Source organism: Hyperoodon ampullatus (genome assembly GCF_949752795.1).
Source record: "Hyperoodon ampullatus genome assembly, chromosome: 3".
Taxonomy (NCBI): Eukaryota; Metazoa; Chordata; class Mammalia; order Artiodactyla; family Ziphiidae; genus Hyperoodon; species Hyperoodon ampullatus.
The window spans coordinates 120,308,750-120,332,964 of NC_136916.1; the positions used below are offsets into that span (position 1 = coordinate 120,308,750).

The 24,215-nt window shown below is 33.7% G+C and overlaps 1 protein-coding gene across 7 annotated transcripts in view; it reads left to right on the plus strand.

The window, feature by feature from the left end:
• Positions 1–24,215, plus strand: part of MIA2 (MIA SH3 domain ER export factor 2) — a gene marked incomplete at its 5' end in the record, with an annotated part of 112,125 nt that overhangs the window by 57,518 nt on the left and 30,392 nt on the right. For 3 of the 7 annotated variants that reach the window (XM_079699272.1, XM_079699273.1, XM_079699276.1), the window contains 12 exons: positions 3,121–3,192; positions 5,375–5,485; positions 6,143–6,214; positions 6,764–6,868; positions 10,672–10,794; positions 12,670–12,784; positions 13,984–14,030; positions 14,883–14,973; positions 17,780–17,918; positions 22,326–22,427; positions 23,390–23,450; positions 24,007–24,042. In XM_079699272.1, coding sequence (XP_079555398.1) covers positions 3,121–3,192; positions 5,375–5,485; positions 6,143–6,214; positions 6,764–6,868; positions 10,672–10,794; positions 12,670–12,784; positions 13,984–14,030; positions 14,883–14,973; positions 17,780–17,918; positions 22,326–22,427; positions 23,390–23,450; positions 24,007–24,042 — 1,074 coding nt within the window. Of the gene's footprint in view, positions 1–3,120; positions 3,193–4,790; positions 4,818–5,374; positions 5,486–6,142; positions 6,215–6,763; positions 6,869–10,671; positions 10,795–12,669; positions 12,785–13,983; positions 14,031–14,882; positions 14,974–17,779; positions 17,919–22,325; positions 22,428–23,389; positions 23,451–24,006; positions 24,043–24,215 lie in introns of all 7 variants that reach the window. The other 4 variants (XM_079699274.1, XM_079699277.1, XM_079699275.1 and 1 more) reach the window with 2 other exon arrangements.

Genomic DNA, 24,215 nt, shown 5'->3' on the forward strand with positions numbered 1-24,215 from the left:
TGAGTCATATGGTAGTTCTATTTTTAGTTTTTTAAGGAACCTCCATACTGTTCTCCATACTGGCTGTATCAATTTACATTCCCACCAACAGTGCAAGAGGATTCCCTTTTCTCCACACCCTCTCCAGCATTTATTGTTTGTAGATTTTTTGATGGTGGCCATTCAGACTGGTGTGAGGTGATACCTCACTGCGGTTTTGATTTGCATTTCTCTGATAATTAGTGATGTTGAGAATCTTTTCATGTGCTTTTTGGCCATCTGTATGTCTTTTTTTGGAGAAATGTCTATTTAGATCTTCTGCCCATTTTTTGATTGGATTATTTGGTTTTTTTGGATAATTGAACTACATGAGCTGTTTGTATATTTTGGAGATTAATCCCTTGTTGGTTGCTTCGTTTGCAGATATTTTCTCGCCTTCTGAAGGTTGTCTTTTTGTTTTGTATTTGTAGTAATTGACTTTGTCTGATATACAGTGTAACAACCCCAGTTTTCACTTGGTGAACATTTGCGTGGTAGATCTTTTCCCATTATTTTACTTTCAACCTTATTATATGCTTGTTTAAGCTGTCTCTTTTGGAAACAGCATACAGATGGGTTTTGCTTTTTTTAATCAGTCTAAAAAAATCTTTTAATTAGATTATTTAGTTCATTTGCATTTAATGTAATTTCTAATTTATTAGGGGTCAAATCTACCATCTTAACTGTTTATTTTCTATTTGACCCACCTGTCCCATGTGGCTTTTTCTCTTCTCTTGTTTTCTTCTGGATTGAAATAGTCATTTATTAATTCAGTATTTTCTACATGAATGCATTTGTTATAGATTTTATTTTTTTAATGGTTACCTTAGAGATTGCAACATGTATCCTTAATTTATTAAATTCTAATATAAATTTGTGCTGTTGCTACTTACTGGATAATGCAAAGATCTTAGAATGCTTTAATTCCACTTGCCCCTTTTTATCTAAGTGCTGTTGCACTATATATATATATATATATATATATGTATTTTTCTTCTCATTATTAATTTATTTTATTTATTTTTATTTTTGGCTGCATTGGGTCTTTGTTGCTGCATGCAGGCTTTCTCTGGTTTTGGCAGGTGGGGGCTACTCTTCGTTGCGGTGCGCGGGCTTCTCATTGTGGTGGCTTCTCTTGTTGCGGAGCATGGGCTCTAGGCACATGGGCTTCAGTAGTTGTGGCTCGCGGGCTGTAGAGCGCAGGCTCAGTAGTTGTGGTACACGGGCTTAGTTGCTCCGTGGCACGTGGGATCTTCCAAGATCAGGGCTCGAACCCATGTCCCCTGCATTGGCAGGCAGATTCTTAACCACTGCTCCACCAGGGAAGCCCTGTTGCACTATATTTTGACTTTATATTTATATAAACCTCCAAATCGTTTTATTATCCTTTGAAACAGTCAAGATTCATTTGGATTTATCTACACATTTATTCTTTCCATTGTTCTTTATTCTTTCTTTCCTTTCCACCTTCTGTCTGGGATGATTTTCCTTCCTCCTGAAGGATAGAGAAACTTCCTGGTCTTTTCTTTTCTGGAATATACTGTTGATAAATTCTCTTAGTTTTTGTTTGTCTGATAATGTCTTTATTTCTCCATTTTGTATAATGCTCTTTATAGAAGTCTGAGATGGCAGTTGCAGTTATTTTCTTTAAGCACTTTGGACATCTCATTTTACTGATTTTTTTCCTTGGCATGTTGTTTGTGGGTCAAAGTCAGCTATAAGTTTTATTGCAATTTGGTGATCTTGTTTTGTATTTTTTCTCTTCCAATTTAAAAAATTGAGGTATAATTTTCATATAATAAAATGGACATTCTTAAATATGCAGTTCTGTGAATTTTGACAGGTATATTCACCCATGAACCTACCACTCCCATCAATACATAAAACATTTCTATCACCCTTATATTTCCCTTGTGCTCATTTTCACTCAGTCCCCTACCCCTGCCAGCAACCACTGTTTTCATTTCTATCACCGTAAATTAGTTTTTGTCTGTTTCAGAGTTTGTATAAATGAAATCATACTCTTTTGTTTCTGCCTTTTTTCAGTTAGCATTGTGTTTTTGAGATTCACTATGTTGTTGCATATATTAGTAGTTTTTAAATTTTAACTTGCAAGTAAATTTGCATTACATCAACATATCACAATTTTTTTATCCATTTACCACTTAATATGGTTATTTCTAGCTTTTGGCTATTATGAATAAAGTTGCTATGATCATTCTATCTTTTTGTGTGTGTGGGGTATATATTTTCATTTCTCTTTTGTAAATATCTAGTATTAGAATTGGTAGGTCATAGGGCAGGTATTGTATAACTTCTTAAGAAACTATCTGGCTACTTTTATGATTTTCTCTTTATCTTTGATTTTCAGCAGCATTACTAGTTGTCTAGATGTGGTTTCTTCTATTTATCATCCCTAGGCTTCATGATGTTCTAGAATCTGTGGCTTAATGTCTTTCTTTAGTTTTGTAACACTCTTGATCATAACCTTTTCAAATATTGTTATTGCTTTTTTTTCTTCTCTTCCTGTAATTTTAAATACTTGTATTTTAGTTTTTTACTATATCCCATGTATCTCTTATGTTCTTTTCTGGGTTTCTTATCTCTTTGTTCACACTTCAGTCTAGATGTTTTCTTCTAATCTAGCTTCCATTTTACTAATTGTTTTCATCTGTGTCTAATCGTCTTTCAAACCATCTTAATTTCATTTATTTCCTTTTTCAGTTCTAAAGTTTGTTTCGCTCTTTTTGTAGTTCTTTTTTTCTGGTTTAATTATTTTGGTTCCTCTTACATATCAAGCTTACTTATTTTAATGTCTGAAGGAGAACTGTATTACCTGAATCCTCCAAGAGTCTGCTCTCTTGCTCATTTTTTTCTCTTGGTTCTCAGTCAGATCTTGTTTTCTTGAATGCCAGATTATTTTACGTTGAGTATCAGTAATAGTATAACAAAAATTATAGTGGTAAATTTGAAACTGTGGGCAATATTATCTTTCTGCAGTGAGGATTTACTCTTCCTTCTCATGGAATTGGTGGGTCATAGGGCAGGTGTAGTTTGGAATAAAATTTATGGCCCTTTTACTACAGTGTTGCTTTCTTTCAGTTTGAAGGCTTAGAGTCATCTTTAAAGGATGCCAGCTTTGAGAAGGAGTCAACAGAAGCACAAAGTTTGGAGGTAAAAACAAATAGTATAATTATAAAAGTTAGGGGAAAGATTCTTACTAAATAACATAAATTTTGAAAGTCATGTATCTTCTCAAAACTCACATTTCAAAGGAAATGTGAAAGAGTATCTCTAGATGTTAAAACTGAACAAGTTAAATATAGGAAACAGAATATTAGTAAGTAGCATAAGGTATTTTAAAAATTTGAGCTCTTGTTGATAACTTGTTTTCAGTGAAGCATATTCAGTTCAATGTAATCTAGAGCTATATAGAAGCTCTTTATTCTTCATTCCTGGGAAGTGTATTAAGGTAACCATTTCTTTTTTGACTCAGTTTGCTCTAGGAAGGAGAAATAGGATTTATTTTCATAAATTTAGGAATAGTTGGCAATGAAAAATTATCTAAGTTGAGGCAGTACTTGCCTTTACCTCATACCAATGTATTAGGAGCTGACTAGAATTAGACCAAAGATTTATGTTATACACAGTGGTGTGCTGGTAAATGTTTAACAGCTGGCTCTTTAAAAAGCAGGAGCCTTTATTTGTAGCATTTGCTGGGTTCTGTTGTGTAAATACTCCCACGTTGACCAGTTTCAAGGTACCAACATGATGCCACTGAATGTGGAGTTTGGAAGAGATAAAGAGTCAGCTCTCCTGAGTGAGGCATGATTTAGGTAATAGTAAGGAAGGAAACTGTGATAATTTGTCATTTAGCTAAGCTATGACAGATTAGGGTAAGTAATAGCAATTTCTTTAGAGATGGAAATGTTGTAAAAAGCATACTAATATTAAAGTAGAAAACAATGGACTTTGTACCTTTGTTGTACAAGTTCAGTCATTTCAGCTTGGCGGTTCTCAATCACTGATGTCTGTAATCATCAGAAAGCATATGTATCATGAATCAGAATTTCTTAGTAGAGTCCAAAGGAAATTATAAATTGAATTCCAAATGAAATTAATTTCTTAACCTTTTCTTTCTTCATTTGTTACCTATTAATATTCTTAAGAACTTGTTGAAATTGTTGTATTTTATTTGTTGACCCTCTGTTTTAACTGCTGTTATGGTAGTAATTTATTAGATTGATTAAAAGAATTTTATAAGGAATTTAGCATGCTGACAAAACAGCAAAAACTGGAGAGCAAAAATATTTACTCAAGCTTTGTGATGTTGTGGATAAAATAAAACATACCAATTTATTCTCAGGCATTGAATTTATGTAATCTGCCCGTAAAATTAGCTAAATTTTTACTTTATAATGAATATTTTGGAAGTTTTCCTCTAATTTTAGTAATTTTTTTAAACATACAGTGTTTATTTTCAAGATTGGTAAACATAGTTGAATATAAACTATAATGTGTTATAATTAAAAAAATTGATGTTTGAATCTATAGATAAAATCAAAACAATAGATTAATTTTGATTCAAGTCAGAGAATTCATATAATCAGATAGTCAAATTTGGGGAAATATATATACATATATATATATATATATATGTATGTATATATGTAAATGAGTTTTTTAACCAGTATAATATAGTATGTAGTTGTGCTACTTTTATTTTGGCCTGCATTAAATTCTTTGATTCTTTTGGTTTTTTTTTTAACAAGTTTGTTGAAGGATCACAAATATCAGAGGTATGTTTATTATAGTATTTAAAATCCAATTGGAATAATCCAACAACTAATCATTTTAAATTAAAAAGGTCACAGAAAATATGTCTTAATTCAGTGTGGAATATTATCTTGATTGTTTTTTGAATTTATTTTTTATTTTATGTATTTATATTAAATTTGGTTTTTTTCTTATGGTTTCTTTTACAATGCTTTAGAGCAGAAGTTGGCAAACTACACTCTGAGCTCTCCACCTGTTACTGTAAATAAAATTTTATTGAAACACAGCCATGCTCATTCATTTACGTATAGCCTTTGCTTTCTCACTACATATGCATATCAGTTGAATAGCTGGGACAGAAACTGTGTGGCCTTCAAGCCTAAAATATTTACTTTCTGTCTCTTTATAGAAAAAATTTGCGATACCTGCTAGTATTGCTGTTATTTCAGTGTTATAAAAATGAACAAATATACAAACTAGACTTATTTAACTTATAGTGTATGTATTTGATTACACTCATCTGATTTATCTTGACCAAAAATTTCCATGTCAGTCTTATAAAGTTGGCTTCCTCTTTTAGGCAGTCTGTGAAAAGCTGACTAGGTCCACATCTGAACTTGAGGATGAAATACTCATTCTAGAAAAAGAGTTAAAAGAAGAGAAATCTAAACATTTGGAACAAGATGAATTGGTAAGACTTTTGTGTTTGAGGAGACTGTAGGAAAAAAAAATATATTGAGTTAAAAAAATGACATGATATTGGTTAAAGTATTACATGCACTGGAAAAAAAAAAAAAGAAATCCAAAGAATACAGAAGGCTGTAAAGTGGAGAATAAAAATTTCCAGATCCACTAGCTCTTTTCATTTGTTAGGGGTTACCATTATTATGTTACATTTCTTATATTCTTATAGAAATTTTCTATTTCCACTATGGAAGTAGCTCACATAAATAATTTAAGTTGAACAGTCACATACATAGTGGATTTTTAAAAATTACTCAAAACATGTATTAAGAACTTTAACTTTCCTTTGTCTTTCTATTTTAAAATCTGTCTTAAGGATGATCTTGATGTGTGTGAGACTATTTAGTAAGATATGATGCTAGTGGACTTCTTTTGAGCCTATATAACTTAAGTGTTACAAAATATTAAAGATGAGTTGAAATACTGTTGTTATGTAACTTTTGTATGAAATCCCTTTAAGCATATGGCTGAGAATGTTTCTTAATTTGAACCCTCACTTTTGGAGCAAAAATGTTAGGTTAATAATATAGTTAATATATATGGCATCTTGGAAACTGGAGGAGTTTAGTATATACTTGTTTATTGATTTATACTGCCTTTTTAGATGGTGGATATTTCAAAAAGGATACAGTCCCTAGAAGATGAATCAAAGTCCCTCAAATCACAAGTATCTGAAGTAAGTTGAATTACTTTAATAGCTCTGTTGCTTTTGAAAATCAGTTACATTTTACTATTACTTTTATAATTAAAGAATAAGGTATAATAATAGAATTCAGATGTATTTTAAAAATACAGGGTATCTGAGGAAAGTTCATTTTTTTCATTGGACAGTGTTTATTGAGCCATTGCTATGTACTAGTCACTGTTGAAGGTGATTGGCACTTAATATTAGTAGACAAAATAGAAAGACTCTTGTGGATTTTAAATTCTGGTAAGAGAGACAGACAGTAGAAAGTTAACAGAATTTGCCGTGTAGTACATAGAAGGTTACAGGAGGTTAAATCATTTGTCCAAGGTCATGTGGCAAGTTAGTGGCAGAGCAACTAGACCTTGAGTGACTAGACCTTGAGTCTAGGCCAGCCTTTTTTTCTGCTACAGCATGCTGCCTCTCCTATTAATATTGGCACATTTTTTATTTTAATTCCGTGTTTCAGGGAATGTGTATAAAAAAGAGCTATTGTGTTAAACTAATTCTTGTAATCTCAATATGTTGTATTTTACTTAGGCCAAAACAACCTTCAAAATATTTCAGATGAATGAAGAAAGACTTAAGGTAGCTATAAAGGAAGCTTTGAGTGAAAATTCTCAACTTCAGGAAAGCCAGAAACAGGTTTGTACTGTAAAGGGACTCCAGCTTGTGAGTATGTAATTATAAACGTTCTAGAAGGGCATAGTCATGACTGACCCATGCTAGGGGCAAAAGTAGGCTCTTTCTGGAGACCACAAGAGCAGGACAATCTCCTATGTATATCCTATGGTGTCTCTTTTATATAGGATACAGAGGTCTGTATTCCTGGAACCCTCTTCCGCCAGGAGTGAAAGTAAGCCCGGGCACTCAGCACTTTAATAATAATAATAACAAATAGCATTTATCACAAATCTTCAAAGCCAGACTGAAGGAGGGCAGAGAATACCATGAGAGTTATTGCAGCTGTGTGTCTGGGCCCTGAAGACAGAAGCAGTTGTTGTGGCAGATCTAATGAGGATTTAACTTTTACCCTCTTCCTCCCCACATATGTAGACACTGCCACATACCCAAATATATTTCCTCTCCAGCTGTTGTCCCGATACAGTTATAATTTTTCAGTGGGAACATTTTTTAATGATTATATTATTTATGATTTTCTAAATAATACAGCTGAGACACATGGTGTGCTCTGATTACATATTCCGTTTCACTCAACATTTTATTTGCCCTAGAGTTAATAATTGTCTTGTTTCTTTTATACCTATCTGTAATTCATCTGTAGTTCAATCATATATATCTCTTTTAGAGATTATGTAAATATTTATGTGTTCAAATGCTTTGGTTAATCTATTAATTTCATTTTTTCCTTGAAGCAGTCCTTCCTGGGGTCTTCCATCCTCCTGGTCCAGTAGGAACTTGTTCTCTAGGTCTGTTATACTTCTGCTGTTCTGAGATTTCACTTCACCCCCATCCTTTCCCTTGTCTTTCTTTTGTGTTAGATCTTTTATTTCCTGTGTCCTACCTGTGCTTCTATGTGGTGAATTCCCTTGATTAGCTTCCTGAGAAAAGGTATAGGAGGTAACTTTTAAAAAACTTTCATGACTTAGACTGTCTTCTTCTTTCATACTGTTAACATTTTGGTTGGGTATCTTCTGGGTTGAAATTTTTTTTCTTGATATTTTGACATAATCACTCTATTGTCTTCATTTTCCAGTATTACTTTTGAGAAGTCAAATGCTATTTGGATTACTGAACCTTTTTTGTGACCTACTCTTTTCCCCGGTAGAAAATTTTAATATCTTTCACTGTTGCCAGTTCTCCAAAATTTCATGATGGTGTGCCTTAGTGTGGGTCTTTTTCTATACATTTGTTGGATACTCTCAGTCTGGAAACTTGCTCTTGATTCAGTTCTGGGAAATTTACTTAAATTATTTCATACTTTTTGGGGTGTATTTTGTATGATATATGAAATTATTGAAAATGTCTTTTTTGGTTTCTTTGTGTCTGTGGAACTTTCATTCACTTATTCTCTGATATTTTTCACTTGTAAGAGTTCTTTGTTTTGCTTATGCCTTTTTCTGGTTTCATGGATGCAGTGTCTTACTTTGCTGAGGACATTATGGTTTTTTTTTTTTCTCTTTTTTCACACGTTTTTCCCTGAGTTGCCTTGTTTCCTTTGAGCTCCTTTATTTTCTGTTTTAGTCTATGTCTTTTATCTAAGAGTTTCTTTTTTCAGGTATTTGATGGTTCTTGGGTGTCTGCTCATTTAATAGTGAAGCCCTCCAAATCTAATTGGAAGCTCTGTTTGTGTTTTTCGTGGACCCCTCCGTAGGGTAATCTGGCTAGGGTATTTCATTGGAGGATCCCCGATTGTTGGTATTCAAAGACCATTTTCCACAGGGATGACTCCTCCATAGTTCCCATTTGGGAGGTATAAACCTGTTTGCCAACAGTGAGGTAAGCAGCTTAGTGAGGTAAGGAGGGCTGGTATCTCACCCTTCATTTCAGTAAGTCAACTTTCGCTTAATGCTTTTATGTTTTCATCTTGTTACTCACACCTTTACCTGGGTCAGGTGTCCCAGAGTTTCAGATTCTAGCTCTCCAGAGCATAACCTTCCAGGTTCTTGCCAGATGTGTGTGTATGTGTGTGAGTGTGCCTGTGCACATGCATGTGTGCATGCATGTGAAAGACAGTGGTGTGTGTGTGGGGGAGAGGGATGGATTGAGAATTAGAGTGTGTGTATATGTGTGCAGGGAGAACTTAGGGGATTTTCTAACTGCTTTTCATACAGACTTTTGGGCAGTCCTCCTCTTTTCATTCCACATACACCGTAGTACTTGTGCCTCCAAATCATGAGCCGTTCTGAGTTGTATCAAGTCAACCTGCTTTTAGAGTCTCCCATCTTCTGCCTTAGATTTCACTTCTGTCTGGTCTTTTACCGTGCTTCCATCTCTTTCCACTTTCCACTTCTAGAATTATCTTTTTCCTCATCACGTTTTCACTTTTTCTTTGTGGGTTTATGCTTTTTTTCCCTTAAACCTCTTTACTGTCATCTTAGTAGATTTCAGGAGAAAGTGGTTGTACACCCTGTGTTAATTTTGCTATGTTATCAATATAATCAAAAGTGACCTTTTGTACCTTGAAAAAAAATTTCACCTAGATTGTCTTACTCTTTATAGCTGCTTTCATCTAATTCTTTTTAATCACCAGAGTTCTTGAAATAAACTATTCTGTATTCACTGATTCCATGTTCTAACACATTCCTTCTTTAACCTTATAAGACTGCATGCTGTGTATACAGTCTCTTTAGTAAATCACTAGAGACCAGCCAATCACCAAATCTAAGTTTCATTCTTCAATTCTTATTTATTTTTAATCTGTCAGTGTTGTCTTATTCTATTATACATGCATGGAGAAGGATTGGTTTTTCTCGTGCTAGGGAATATGCTAATGAAGCCTTAGTTTTTCAGAGAAACCCAGTAATTACTATTTGATAGAATAGAGTTTTAAAGACTAAATAAAATTGGCCTTTTTTTTTCATATATATATATATATATATATATATATATAGGCCAATTCTTTTGTAAATTGCTTGCTGATTCTATTTTTTTGTGGGGGGCTATTTTTCTTAATGACTTCTAAGAGCTCTTTGCATGTCAAGGTTATTAACCCTTTGGTATATATAAGAATTTCTTTCTCATTACTTGCTTGTTTTTAAATTTTCTGTTATTTTTTGATTTGCAAAGCTTTTAAGCAGTATGTAGTTAAGTTTATCTTTTATAACAATCTTTATCTTTTATTCATGTTGAGAAAGTCTTTCCTCTCCTGTAAAAGTATATACGGTAAAAGATTATTTATGCAGAATTTGATCTGTTCTAGATTAATGGTATTTCTGAAGGTTAGTTAACCACAAAATGGCACATGATTAAAAAAAATAAATTTTAATACAAGTAAGGTATGGCATGTTATATGGGATATAAGGAATGGTAAGGAATGGCCAAAGCTAACAAATATGCTTGTCTTAGAATGCTTTTTATTTGATATAAGTTTATTATGTAAATCAGTTGAAGATTGTTTTAAGTGTCTTATTTTGCCTTACCCCTGTTTTGAAAGTTCTTTGAAAACAGTAGCCCTTCTTTCCTTCCTGCTTTCCTTCCTTCCCTTCTTTCCTCATTCCATTCCTCCTTTCCTTCCTCTCTCCTTCCCCCCCTCCCTTTCTCTCTCCCTTCTCAGTAACACATTGTGTTGTATATTTATTAGTGGTACACCTAGGTATATAAATAAGTGCATCTACACCTACGTATGATAAGAAAATATGAGGTATTTTTCCTTTTTGTGAGGTTCTATTAATGATACACCTTAGATATATAAATAAGTGTACCTACACATAAGTATGATGGATAATATGAGTTGTTTTTCTTTTTATTTGGGGTTTGAATTTTAGCTTTCACAAGAAGCTGAAGAATGGAGGGAACAAGTGAATGAACTTAATAAACAGAAAATAACATTCGAAGACTCCAAAGTACATGTGGAACAAGTTCTATGTGATAAAGAAAATCAGATTAAGGTAAATGACCCTACTGGTTTAGTGAATGAGTTAAGCTAGAATTTTATACTAATTTGTGAAATTTGAGAATTTTTGTTTTTAGCAGCTTTTATTTTGATAATTTATTTGGCCAAATTTGAAGAAGTGTACTTTTGGGCATATACATTCCAATTTGTACCAGTGTTGTTATCCTTGCTGCCTAATGTTCCTTGAAGACTTTGTAGATTTGTAGTATATATACATCTATATTCCCTGTGTCCTTTTTTCTTCTCTCCTCTGTATTTTAGCCTAGGTATTTAGTGAAGAGAGACAAAGGATATTGGATTTTACCTTTTATCTTAAGACTGCCATCTTTTTTTGTTGATAAGAAGAGGTTGGAAAGAATTTTATAAAATGGACAAATGAGATTATGTGTATTGGCTGAATGTCTTTAATACTAGATTAACTGTTATATGTACTTTTACAGAGAGGAATACTTTAAGTAAATCTAATTGAAATTTGACTCCAATAGGAATAAAATAGTTGATATTACTATTCGGATTTTTTGATTTTTTTTTTCCTACACCCCGTCTCTCCCTCCTACCACTTTTTCCTGCCTACCCTTTTATTTTATTTATTTATTTTTTTAACATCTTTATTGGAGTATAGTTGCTTTACGATGGTGTGTTAGTTTCTGCTTTATAGATGAATCAGCTATACATATACATATATCCCCACATCTCCTCCCTCTTGCATCTCCCTCCCATCCTCCCTATCCCACCCCTCTAGGTGGTCACAAAGCACTGAGCTGATCTCCCTGTGCTATGCAGCTGCTTCCCACTAGCTATCTATTTTACATTTGGTAGTGTATATATGTCCACCTGCCTACCCTTTTAAATCTTACACTTTCAAGCTGCAAACAGATACTCAAGTGTAAATACTAAGTAATAAGCTGTACAATTAACATTCTGTAATCTGCACAGTGAAGTGGATGTTTTTATCTTGAAAGCTATACATTTATGCTATTTACGTTGCTACTAAGGATGTTTTTAAGATTCCATCTTTAGGATTTGTATTCATAATTTGTTTTATTTTTTTTGTTGTTTTATTTGTTTTGTTGTTTTATTTTTTTCCCCTAAACTTACTCTACTAAAGAACTTGGGACTCTTCCTAACAGAACAAGAATGAGATGCTAATCTCAAGCTCTACTCAAAGTTGTAGGCCATGATATTTGTGCCTGGAACTCAAGAGGGAGGAGATCGAAGGGTGGAAATTGTAGAGCAGAATGGGTTTTTTTAGGTGGGTCCTTCCACAGAAATACGTGGGACAGTCTATTTTATTCTCTATGGTTTAAGAAAATCTTCCTTTATTTAAGAAAATTCAAAAAAGTACTGTTGGAAAACCTCTAACGTTCCAATTCAGATTCTCTTTTATAATTTCCTTTTCTTTATGTCAGTTGAGCTCCTCATCTAGTTGTTTACTTGAATAAATTGTATCTGTGAAATCTGTGATTTTTTTCATATATCACGTACCTCACTTGAGGATTTGTTTGACTTCACACAAAATTGACTCTCATGTTAATGACCACTCTTACTATGGCAAGTGAGAAACATCATGTAAGAAATGTTTTGTTCCTTTATAGTCATGTGATACTTTTAGCAAAAATGGGCCATTATCAAGTATTGTTTTTGATTTAGGAATAACCAGTTTTGATTTTTAACTTGCAGAGTTTAATAGTAAATAAATGTTAGTTTTTGAGAGTTTTTACATATTTTATGCCAGGTGGAGAATAAGAGCTCCTGTACCGTCATCTATGTGGATTGATTTTTAGACTACAGCTATGCATTCAGAAGTTGTAAAGCTGTTAGCATAAGGTATTACCCTCTCTCTTTTTTTCCCCCTTTGCTAAATGTCAAGTCTCTGACTGAGCACTTACAAAAGATGAAAGACTGGGCTGCTGTGCTTGGAGAAGACATAACAGATGATGATAACTTGGAAATGAAGAGTGATTCAGGGAATGGTGCGGACTTAGGTATTAAGTCATGACTTATCCTCTTTTACCGAAAACGATGACTGGCTCTTGTATTTCCTTTTAGTTCCCCATGTGCACCATGTTCTTTATATACTTGTGTAATATCCTGTCCCTCTCTCACTATCCCTTATGGTTGTTTCGGCTGGGATAACACCTTTTCAGTAAATCTTTTCTCAGCCCCTCAGATAGACCTTCAGTCTTCTCCCTCTCTGTTCTTTTTATATGTTGTACATTACAGCACTCTTCACGTTGCATCATAATCATTTCCATGCCTGTTTTTCCCTGTACTGTAAGCTGATCAAATGGCTGGGTGAGTAGTTTGAAAAACGAGTGTTATATAAATGAACGCCTCAGGATACCTTTTTTTTTAGATGGTTCAGATGTTTACAGTACTTTAATCTTGGCCATCCCAAATTCTTATTGCCATTGCTGGTTGCAGTCTGGAAACTCAGCAAAAGTTAGGTTCACTATAGCCACCTAGTGTATTTTCAAACCAATTCCTTTGACTTAAAAAAAGAACATTTTGTTTTGACATAATTATAGACTCACAGAAAGTTGTAAAAGCAGTACAGAGAAGTCTCATGTATATTCATCCAGTTTCTCCCAATGATAGTTCTTCTGACTTTTGTGCCCTTTCTCTTTTCTCTCCCTCCATCCCCTGTATAATTAACAAATATTAAGGAGAAGGTGTGATTTTTAAAAAGATTTTCTTTGATGATAGCATTAATGTGTTGGAAGAAAAGTACATTTTAAAGTAAATACATATAGTTCTGTTTATACTTTTTCACTTCTGCTTTATTTTGTAAGAAATAATTCTTTTTCTAATAAGAAAACTCATGCTTTTTTAATGTTTTAATTTGGAGTATAATTCCACTCATATTTTGTGTGCTGAAGGATTCTAAGAATAATTGAGATGGTGGGCTGGATTTAGGTGAATACCAAATCCCTGTTATAACTCTGTTCTTGGAGTTAGTGGTGAAGAACCTTGTTAGATGATACTGTGGTACTTCCAGTGCTTTTTTAGTTTAGCTTCCTGGGAGCAGGTTCGAGGCTCTTCTGCCTTATATTAAGTTCTTTATTGTAGCAAGAAGAGGGATTATAAGGCTCTACTTGAGTGAACTAATAAAATCATTTGAATGTCTGTTGTGGCATTGCACTGTTTTCTCAATTTATTATTATGTTTTTGTTTTTCACTATAGATAATCAACCAAAAGGAGCTTTGAAGAAACTGATTCATGCTGCTAAGGTTTGCATTACTACAGAAATGTAAAGAATATAGAGAAAGAAATAAACATCCATATTTCCTAGTAACTTTTAAAAGTCCATTTTATAGTTACCATGAAGTGATAGAATTTTTAGAAGTGATCAGAATTTTCTTCAATTGCTTTTTTCTTTTTTTATAGTAACTATTGTTATTATAAAATTATATTGTTAATTTTTAGAATTTATCATAAAATTTTTCAAGGTATACACTCATTTCTTTGGATAAGGAATATATTAAGAATGTTTACTATATATTCTCCCATACTTCCCTCTTTATACATTCTTCATCCTCTGGTCTCAGTATTTTCTGATCCCCTATTGCCTAATATCTTATTTTGAGAAGTAGGTATTAGATTCATTTTCTTATGGTTTATCCCTAACCTTTTTCATCCTAGTAGTGGTATCCTGATCTTTATTGATCTATGTGAAGTCTTGGTAATGTAGTTTGAAGGTTGCTTTAATCAAAACTTATGTGCTGGGACTTCCCTGGCGGTCCAGTCATTAAGACTCCAAAGCTTCCACTGCAGGAGAAAAAAAACCCCCAGAACTACAAAAAATGAAAAAAAAATCTTACGTGCTGAAAGCAAATAGCTACTATTCAAGCATCTGTCACTGATCTTCTCTGTTCCTGTTTGGAGATTTACAACTATTGATGACTTTGCTAACTTTCCAGGATGGAAGCTACATTGTTGGTTTGTGTAGTCTAGGCAATAATTTCATCAGAGTGTAAAAGAGCTTCAAGGGATTGGGATGGTGTGTTGAGATTTTTTTGTTTTTTTTTGGTATAATTGATTAATGTTGCTTTTCTTCCTTCTCCTTCTCCCATTCTTTGAAGTTAAGAGCTTCTTTAAAAACCCTAGAAGGAGAAAGAAACCAAATTTACACTCAATTATCCGAAGTTGATAAAACAAAAGAAGAGCTTACAGGTAGGTAATCTACATACTTATAAAGTTTTTCTAAATAAATACATCTTATAGAGAATGGTACATTAATTGAATCAATTATGGGGAGATACAATTTGATTTTTTTTTTACTTTTGTTGGTTATCTGAAAAGTTAGTCATGAGGTTTTATTGTTGTTGGTAAAGCCATATCCTTTTCTCCATATTTATATAAAATTAATGGCATTATTTTAAAAAACATGTAAAACTACTTACCTTTGAATTTCAGTGTCATACGTGTGGTATGGTTTTAGTTGTTAAAAAGTAGCAAATTAAAAATGTTAACAGAGGGGTGGGATAGGGAGGGTGGGAGGGAGGTGCAAGAGAGAGGGGATATGGGGATATATATATACGTATAGCTGATTCACTTTGTTATACAGCAGAAAATAACAACATTGCAAAGCAGTTATACTCCAATAAAGATGTTAAAAAAAAATCTGTTAACTGCAAAATTGATTTTTAGTAGTGGTACTACTGTATTTTACAGAACTTTTTACAGAATAGTTTTTTCCTTTAATGTACATGCATATTATATTAGCACATACAGGAATGATGTTAGACCTGTAGAACTGAAGTTTTTTTTTTAATTGAAAAGATTTTTATTTATTTTGCTGATAGTGTTTTTTTCCTAAAGTAAACAAATGCAGTTAGGTTTGACATTTTTTAAAGTTGATATAAGTAACATTCCATTTTGTAAAAAAAAAAAAAATTCACCGTAACTGTTAGCATAAAAAAATAATGGAAGGACATTCTCAAATGTCAACCATGATTCTTTTTGAATACGGGACAGATTTCTATTTTCTTTGTACTTAATTGTATTTTCAAAAATTTCTAAAATAAGTGAACTGTATTTATAATAAGACACTTTTTGAAAAGGTTGAACCACCAGAGATACAGATTATTTAAAAAATTATCATTGCCCTATTCACACGATACTGGTAGTTGGATTTTTTTTGGATTTTGAAAAACATTAATTTTAACTTAAAAATAACATTTTGCTATATGTAAAGCATAGTGCTAAAAGCCATGGGAGATTTACAGGAGGAAAAGATATGGAGCCTGCTTTCAAGGAAGCCATATTTTAGTACATTAACAGGCTCTCAGTGAGGAACTGTAGTAAGTGCTAGAATAGCAAGGAATTTGCTCACCAGTTACCCCATCACTTAATAAAATTTCTTGGCAAATTATTATTTTCTAAAAGTAGTATTTGGAGACTTTGTGTTTGTATGCTTCTTCCACATCTTTCTTTTTTTTAATGGGTCATGAAAGATAAATTTCTGTAATTGACCTTCTATTCATAACAGGAAAGTTTTCTTCTAAACTGTTTCTCCTCTGATCTTGCCTTTTTCGGTAATCATTTACAGTCCTCTTTTAAGATACAGAGGATTTGAAACAAAATAGTTAAGGTAGAAGTACAAAAATATAATGAAGATTTAACTGTTTAATTTTTTTTTTAAGTAGGGATGATCCAGTTTGGTTTTTTTTTTGCGTTATGCGGGCCTCTCACTGTTGTGGCCTCCCCCGTTGCGGAGCACAGGCTCCGGACGCGCAGGCTCAGCGGCCATGGCTCACGGGCCCAGCCGCTCCGCGGCATGTGGGATCCTCCCAGACCGGGGCATGAACCCGTGTCCCCTGCATCGGCAGGCGGACTCCCAACCACTGCGCCACCAGGGAAGCCCGGGATGATCCAATTTTAATAGAGATAATATCCAACATTAATGTCAGTTAAATGACGTAACAATGGCTTGTTAAGAATTATTAAGACTTAACAGTGGCAATGGCTTAAAGCGTAGGTCAACACTTTTTAACTGATATAGATTTTAAAATTTCTGTGGAAAGACAGATGTGGACAGTTTCCTGCACATTTAATCATTTAATGTTAAGGTATTTTCTTTAACTGTCATTTTGGTGTGTACCTTTAATTAATAGATGTTGTAGAATAATTATATACTATTACATGTAATTAATAAACTTTTAATGCTTGTTAGTATGATTTTGAAACTGCCCTCTTTAGGCAGAGTGTTTTGCCTTGTTTTAAGATATATGGTATAGTGGTGATTCATACACATTTTGGGGGAGATATCACCTCAGACTTAGAGGGGTTGAATTAACTTATGTTGGAAGAGTAATAAGGTTTTAAAAACAGTGGTTGCGCTAATTATAAAATATTCATAATTAATTAGAATTGTTAATTTTAGTTCAATAGATAATTCTTTTAGGTTGAAACAAAGCTAAAGTTGGTATTTTTCTTTCCAGTCTTGATATGGTTTAAGCTAGCAAGACTTTGGAGCATTTGTTATCAGAAGATCCAAATTTCTGGCTTGATTTATAACACATATCAAAATTTTGGCTTAAAAAGAGGCTGGGTTGAAGTTAACTATTAATGGATAAAGTTTTTACTAGATAAAAACATGCATTATTCATCATGTGGAAGTAGTTTCATGGAAAATATTGAACTAAAATATTTGCCTTCAAAACCCTCATCACCAAAACTTTGAGAATTTTAGTGACTTTTTTCTCCTAGACTGAAAATTAGATGCTAGAATTAGAATATTGAAGGTTTTAGGAAATTTTTTTAAAGGAAATCTTTAAATAATAAAATAATGTATAATAATTTATATAGCTCTTTAAAATGTTAAAAGGTATTTAGGTGAACAAAATACCTTATAGATTTTCTGTTGCAAAGAATTTAGTTTATTAATTATTTTTGGTAATTTTTATTTTTATGAAATGTTACTGTGCAACTCAGAATATTTGCTCCTTTAATTGTGATTTAAAAACTTTTTCTGTAGACTGTATTAAAAATCTCCAGACTGAACAAGCATCTTTACAGTCAGAAAATACACAGTTTGAAAGTGAGACTCAAAAACTTCAGCAGAAACTTAAAGTAATGACTGAACTGTATCAAGAAAATGAAATGACACTTCACAGGTAATAAAAATTATGTTGGTGACTCCACTGAGTGGGAAGTAAAGTAGCTTAAAAATGTTGCATATGCAGCTTATGTGATTATTCACAGTTCTTAATTTATGACTGGGTTGCTTTTCATTAATTTATTTTTAAGAAAGTTATTTGATTTTGACACATTTTTCTTCAAGGAAGAAAATATAAATGATAGTAGACTTTCACAAAATCCTCTTTAACTTCTAATAAATAGTCAGCAAATTATTGCTAATTAAACTTCCCAATATTGCAGGTCTGGGAATCTGGGTGGACATCTTACTAATTGAACTATCCATTAATTCCATCTCGTATATATATAAAACTGATTCCTCTCCCCTGTGTAAATTGCTGCAGCCCAAGTGTTGCTTGTCTCAGTAAAAGGCAGTGTCATTTGCTGAACTGTTCAGGGCAGGTGCTTAAGCTGTCCTTGCCTTCTCTCTTTCATTTAGTCAATTGTCAGATTCTGTCAGCTTTCCTATGTCTTGAATCTGACCACTTTCCACCACCTCCCACACTGCTACTCTGATCCCAGGCATCATCTCTTAGTACCTGGTTTATTGCAGTAGCCTCATGAGTGGTCTCCATCTTTCCACTCTTAACTTCCTCATGTGTTTTCTGTAGCATAGCCCTCTAAAACATAAATTATGGGTATTGTCACTCTCTTGCTTGGAAATTCCAAGTGCCTGCACATCACACTCAGAATTTAATCCACAGCTTTTATCATGGCCTCCAAGGCCCTATAAGATCTGGCCTGTTGCTACCTCTTTAATTTTAACTTATTCATTTTCTTTTTCCCTCACTGTCTTCCAGCCATGCTGGCCTTTTTGATGATCTTTAGCATGCCAAGCACATCTGTAGCTCAGGGCCTTTTGCACTTGTTCCTTCTGCCTGGAGTGGTTATTCCCCTGTGTAAGGTTCAATCCTTCATTTCACTTGAGTCTAGGTTCAAATGTTACCTCAAAGAATCTTTCCCTGGCTACTGTAACTAAAATAATACCTGCCCCTTCCTATCCCCTTATCTTGTATCTTGCTTTATCTTTCTTCATTGTCCTCTGATGATTGATTATCTTTTTTTTTTAATCTTCCCCACATTAAATGTAAACTCCATGAGATAATTACTTCATTTTCTTCTCTTCTGTATTCCCAGTGCCTGAAACTATGCACATGGTAGTTATTCAATAAGTATTTTTTGAATATATGAATAAATATGTTTAGTGCTTTTATATATTGTAGTGAAAGATTGTGTGCGTGTGTGTGTGTGTGTGTGTGTATGTATATGTATGCTGATGCTTGAATGCATAGATACACAGAAGACCCTTGAGATACCTATCTGGAGACACCAGATTTTCAAATACCACTATATCACATGTTTTTCATCATTAAAGGAAATAAAATATCTGGAGACACCAGATTTCCAAATAACACTGTATCACATGTTTTTCTGTCATTAAGGGAAATAAAATGTAACAGACTTTCAAGCCTCTTTGTAACTTAATGGAAGTTTTTACAGTTGATCCTCATTATTCGTAGATTCTGTATTTGTAAATTCACCTACTTGTGAAAATTTATATGTAACCCCAAATCGATACTTGTGGGACTTCCCTGGTGGCACAGCGGTTAGAATCCTCCTGCCAGTGCAGGGGACACGGGTTCAAACCCTGGGCCGGGAAGATCCCACATGCCGCGGAGCAACTATGCCAGTGTGTCACAACTACTGAGGCTGTGCTCTAGAGCCTGCGAGCCACAACTGCTGAGCCTGTGTGCTGTATCTACTGAAGCCTACACGCCTAGAGCCCATGCTCCGCAACAAGATAAGCCACTGCAGTGAGAAGCCCGCACACCACAACAAAAGAGTAGCCCCCGCTTGCCGCAACTAGAGAAAGCCCACGCGCAGCAATGAAGACCCAGCACGGCCCAAAATAAATAAATATAAATAAACATGTATATAAAAAAATCTTTAAAAAGAAAATCAATACTTGCAAAGCTTTAGTGGTCATTTGCAGACTTGCACAGAATGGCAGAAAATTTGAATTGCCCAGTGTGGATGTTTCCAATTGAGGTCGAACAAGAACTCTGCCTTCTTGTTTCAGCTCTCATTCTGTAAACAAGTGTTCTTTATTTAGGGCCACATCTTAATTTTTTATTTTTTAGGTGATTTAGCTGTTTAAAATGGCCCCCAAGTGTAATACTGAAGTGCTGTCTAGCGTTGCTAAGTGCAGGAAGGCAGGGGTGCGCCTTCTAGAGAAAATACATGTGCAGATAAACTTTGTTCAGGCATGAGTTATAATGCTGTGGGCCATGAGTTCCTTGTTATGAATCAGCAGTATATATTAAATAAGGTGTCTAACCAGAAACACATACAACAGGGTTATGTATTAATGATCAAAGTGCTGTGATCAGAGCTCATAGGAATCTAACCCTGTATTTCCCCTAGGAGCAGTATTTGCTAACTTAGGGTTTGTGGTGACTTTATAGACCATAACTAGCGGGAATAATGAGATTCTATTGTATGTGTTCGGAAACTCGTAGAGAATATTAAAACTTCACTGACATCAGGATGCTAGGTGATTTGTTAGGCTCTTTGACTACCAAGGTGTGTACTTCAATCATGCTTTGGATTCAGTTCAGAATTTACAACCTTTCTATTCATCATGGACTTCTGGGCCACTTAGGACTGCTCTAGGCATAAAAGAGAAATAAACTTCACCAAATGGAAGAGCTACCATGAGGGTAGCCTCATGGTTTCTGTCAGTAAACCTAGGAATGAGTCCTTCTTTTTAGGTTAGGATGAAAGATACTGTGAGTAAATTTTGGACATAACAAGGATTATTTGAGGTGAAAGGAGTACTTTTGAGTGTATCTTTTGAACAAAAGAATATATGTTTGATTATAGAAATTTAATGAGTGATGTGTAAACTTTCAAAGAAAAAAATATTCTCTGTAGATACTCAAAGCAAGGATGGGAAGCTGAGCAGAAATCCTAGCTGTGTGTGTGTTGTTCACATTGCAATTTCATTCATTAGTTTGAAATGTTTTCAGTTCTCAATTTCCATCGTTTATGAGCCCACCCAAATTCAAGAGGAGGGTTCATAGACTTTACCTCTCAACTGGAGGGGTGTCATAAATTTCTGGCCATTTTTAATCATACAGTCTTTACAGGAAGAACACACCTCTCTTCCATCTCCAAGCCCACTACACTTTCATGCTTTTCCTAAGGAGATGACTTATTTTCTTATAACACCTGTGAAACGATTGAGTTGGGGAGTGCTTCCTAAGCAATAGGTAATGTAGTGTGTGGAATATAAAACATTTATTGTTGACATGTAGAATTTCTTCAGTGGTTTGTCACGTTCTTCCTCAAAGCTCATGAAAAAGGTGAGGCATCCACAGTTAGGACTCCAAATATGTTTTCCTGTGGCCTTCAACAAGTATATCTTGAGGGACCAGTGTTATTAATGATACCGTGTGAAACAACATGGGTAATGTAGTATAATGGAGTCACTAACTGCTGACTGTATGTCTTGGTCTAGTTATTTAGTTTCTCTGGGCTTCATTTTCTTTTTGTAAACAGTACCCTTCTTTTTTTTTTCTTTTTTTTTTTTTGTGGTATGTGAACCTCTCACTATTGTGGCCTCTCCTGTTGCGGAGTACAGGCTCCGGACGCGCAGGCTCAGTGGCCATGGCTCACGGGCCCAGCCACTCCTGGACCGGGGCACGAACCCATGTCCCCTGCATCGGCAGGCGGACTCTCAACCACTGCGCCACCAGGAAAGCCCAATAGTACCTTTCTTGTAGAGCTGTTGTGATAAATAAGATAATATATAGAGAGGTGAAAGAAGAGTTTCTGGCACATGCTCAAGGGCTCATTAAATTAGCTATTATTGTTAAGTAGAAGTAGTAAGTTGGACACTAAATTTTATTTACTTTGGGTTCATTTGTGTGTGTGTGTGTGTGTGTGTGCATGTGCATGTGCGTGTGTCCTGGCCTGGAAGCCCAATCACTATTTTAACAACTAACAACCAATTTAAAAATTATTGAAACATAGTTCATTAGTTGGTGACTTCTTGTCTAATAAATGTAATACTTCTTTATACTAGAAAGCTTGGTAAATAATATAGTCATAATATTTTTTATTAATATTTACCTTTGGTAATCTCATTTCTGTGATAAATTCTTATAGAAAACTCTTGAAACTTCTATATTACTAGTACTGTATTAGACAAGGTGCTTTACAATTTGAGTTTATAATATTAAATTCCACACTCAGGTACGTTTTTTTTTTCTTGCATGTGATGTTTTTACTGGTATTTGCAGATTACTTTATGGGTAGCAGTAATTGATTATTGATTATTTTATGACATATAGTAAAAGAAATAAAACACTTTTTGTTTTAAGGAAGTTAACAGCAGAGGAAAACTACCGGTTAGAGAAAGAGGAGAAACTTTCCAAAGCAGATGAAAAGATCAGCCATGCAGCTGAAGAGCTGGAGATCTATAGGTATTGAATATATTTTACCCCTTTCTTTTGAGGTGGGAAGAGTATCCAAAAGCCCAATACCAGAAAAAATAATAAAGCAACCAAAAAAAACCCCACATATTTTTGTTTCATTATTTTTCAGTTAGATGTCTTGCTATTATGCAATTATACAGAAAATATAAAAAGGAAAAGCTTTTCTTTCAGTGTGTGCAATTTTAAATCTCTCACATTAGTTGGATTTGAATATGAGCAATCCTATTTTATGTTAATGTTAAGAACTTTATGAATGTGATTAATTTTAAGGTCTTTCCTCTTTGGTTCACATGGGGAAGAATGTATATAATGTTAATCAATTTGAGAAGTATGCCACCAAAAGGAGAGTAAGCCTTAATTAAAGTTATGAAGAAGTGTTTATAAGACCATAAGTCTGGTTTTTACCTTAGCTCAATCCTCACTGAGCTAAGGTAAAATAATAGATATAATAAAAACCCAGAGAAAATAAGTGGCAAGATTCAACAGTATTCCAGATAGTTGTGATACTTCATTTTACATTGGGAAGAGTAAGCTTGAATTTTATCCAAAAGAAGGAATTGTCTTTTTAGTCTTATAAAGGTAATAAATAACAATTTATTTCTTACAGATTATTAATTTCCTAGAGTTCTATTAAGATTATATGAAGTCTGACTAAATCTCCCAATACTATGCTTCTTAAAAATAAAAATGAGCCAGTATACCATCTAATCTTTTCATGATCTTGATTTAGGTAAACCCAAGTAGTAGTACTCCTAAAGCTTAATTAATGTTGAAATTATATCAGGAAAAAATATACTTTAGAACCTCGTAAAGGTGATTAACATGTGGAGTTCTAGAGTTACATGAAACAAAGCACTCTAGGTGTTTTAATTAATATTTTCAGTAGAGATAGTGTGTTCTATTATTTCTTAGTATATGTTAATAGTAGAATGATTATTTGTTCTTTATAGAAAGCGAGCCAAAGATCTAGAAGAAGAATTGGAGAGAACCATTCATTCTTATCAAGGACAGGTATGTGCGTGCATGTGTGTGTGTGTGTGTGTGTGTGTGTGTGTGACTTAAAACAGTTGTGATTTGTTTGAATTGGTATCTATTTTGATGTAGGAGTATAGTTACTCTCTTGAGGTTTTGCAAATGGCTGTGGAACATTTCTAGGGAGGCAGAGATTCTAGAACAAGAGATATTGTTTCAAGTTGCCATGTGAACTGCTGCTGATTTGGGAATTGGGGTTGCATAAATAAATAAACATATATCAGCATTGGGGGCTTGTATTTAGTCTGGCTAGTTGTCTCTTAATTGGCACCTCCTATTGTAGTTGATAATAGTGTAAAATAGAAATGTTACTAGACAAAAATTTTAGTTGTCTTTACATTCAGTTTTTATTTAAAAGTATAATAGTAGATCATATGTATATGAAAATTTGCTTTTAAATGTTACTTGCTGACTTTTTAGAGATGCTTGAGTTATTTTTGAGTTTGAGTTGCGTACTAAATCATAGTGGTAGGTGTGAATGTTTTTTACTGAAAAAAATTGTTATCAGTACTATTTTAATGACTTTCTTTTTCAGATTATTTCTCATGAGAAAAAAGCACATGATAATTGGGTAAGTATTAAATTTTCTTAGGCTTTTTCATCAAATTGTTCTTTTTCCTAATTTAAATGAGCAGTGTAAAAAGTACACTTTTAAAACTGAGAAAAAAGGTGGTGTTTAAAGAAATCAGTTTCTTTTAATTTCACCAGTAATGAAATTATGTTCCTTATGATACAGTTATTCAC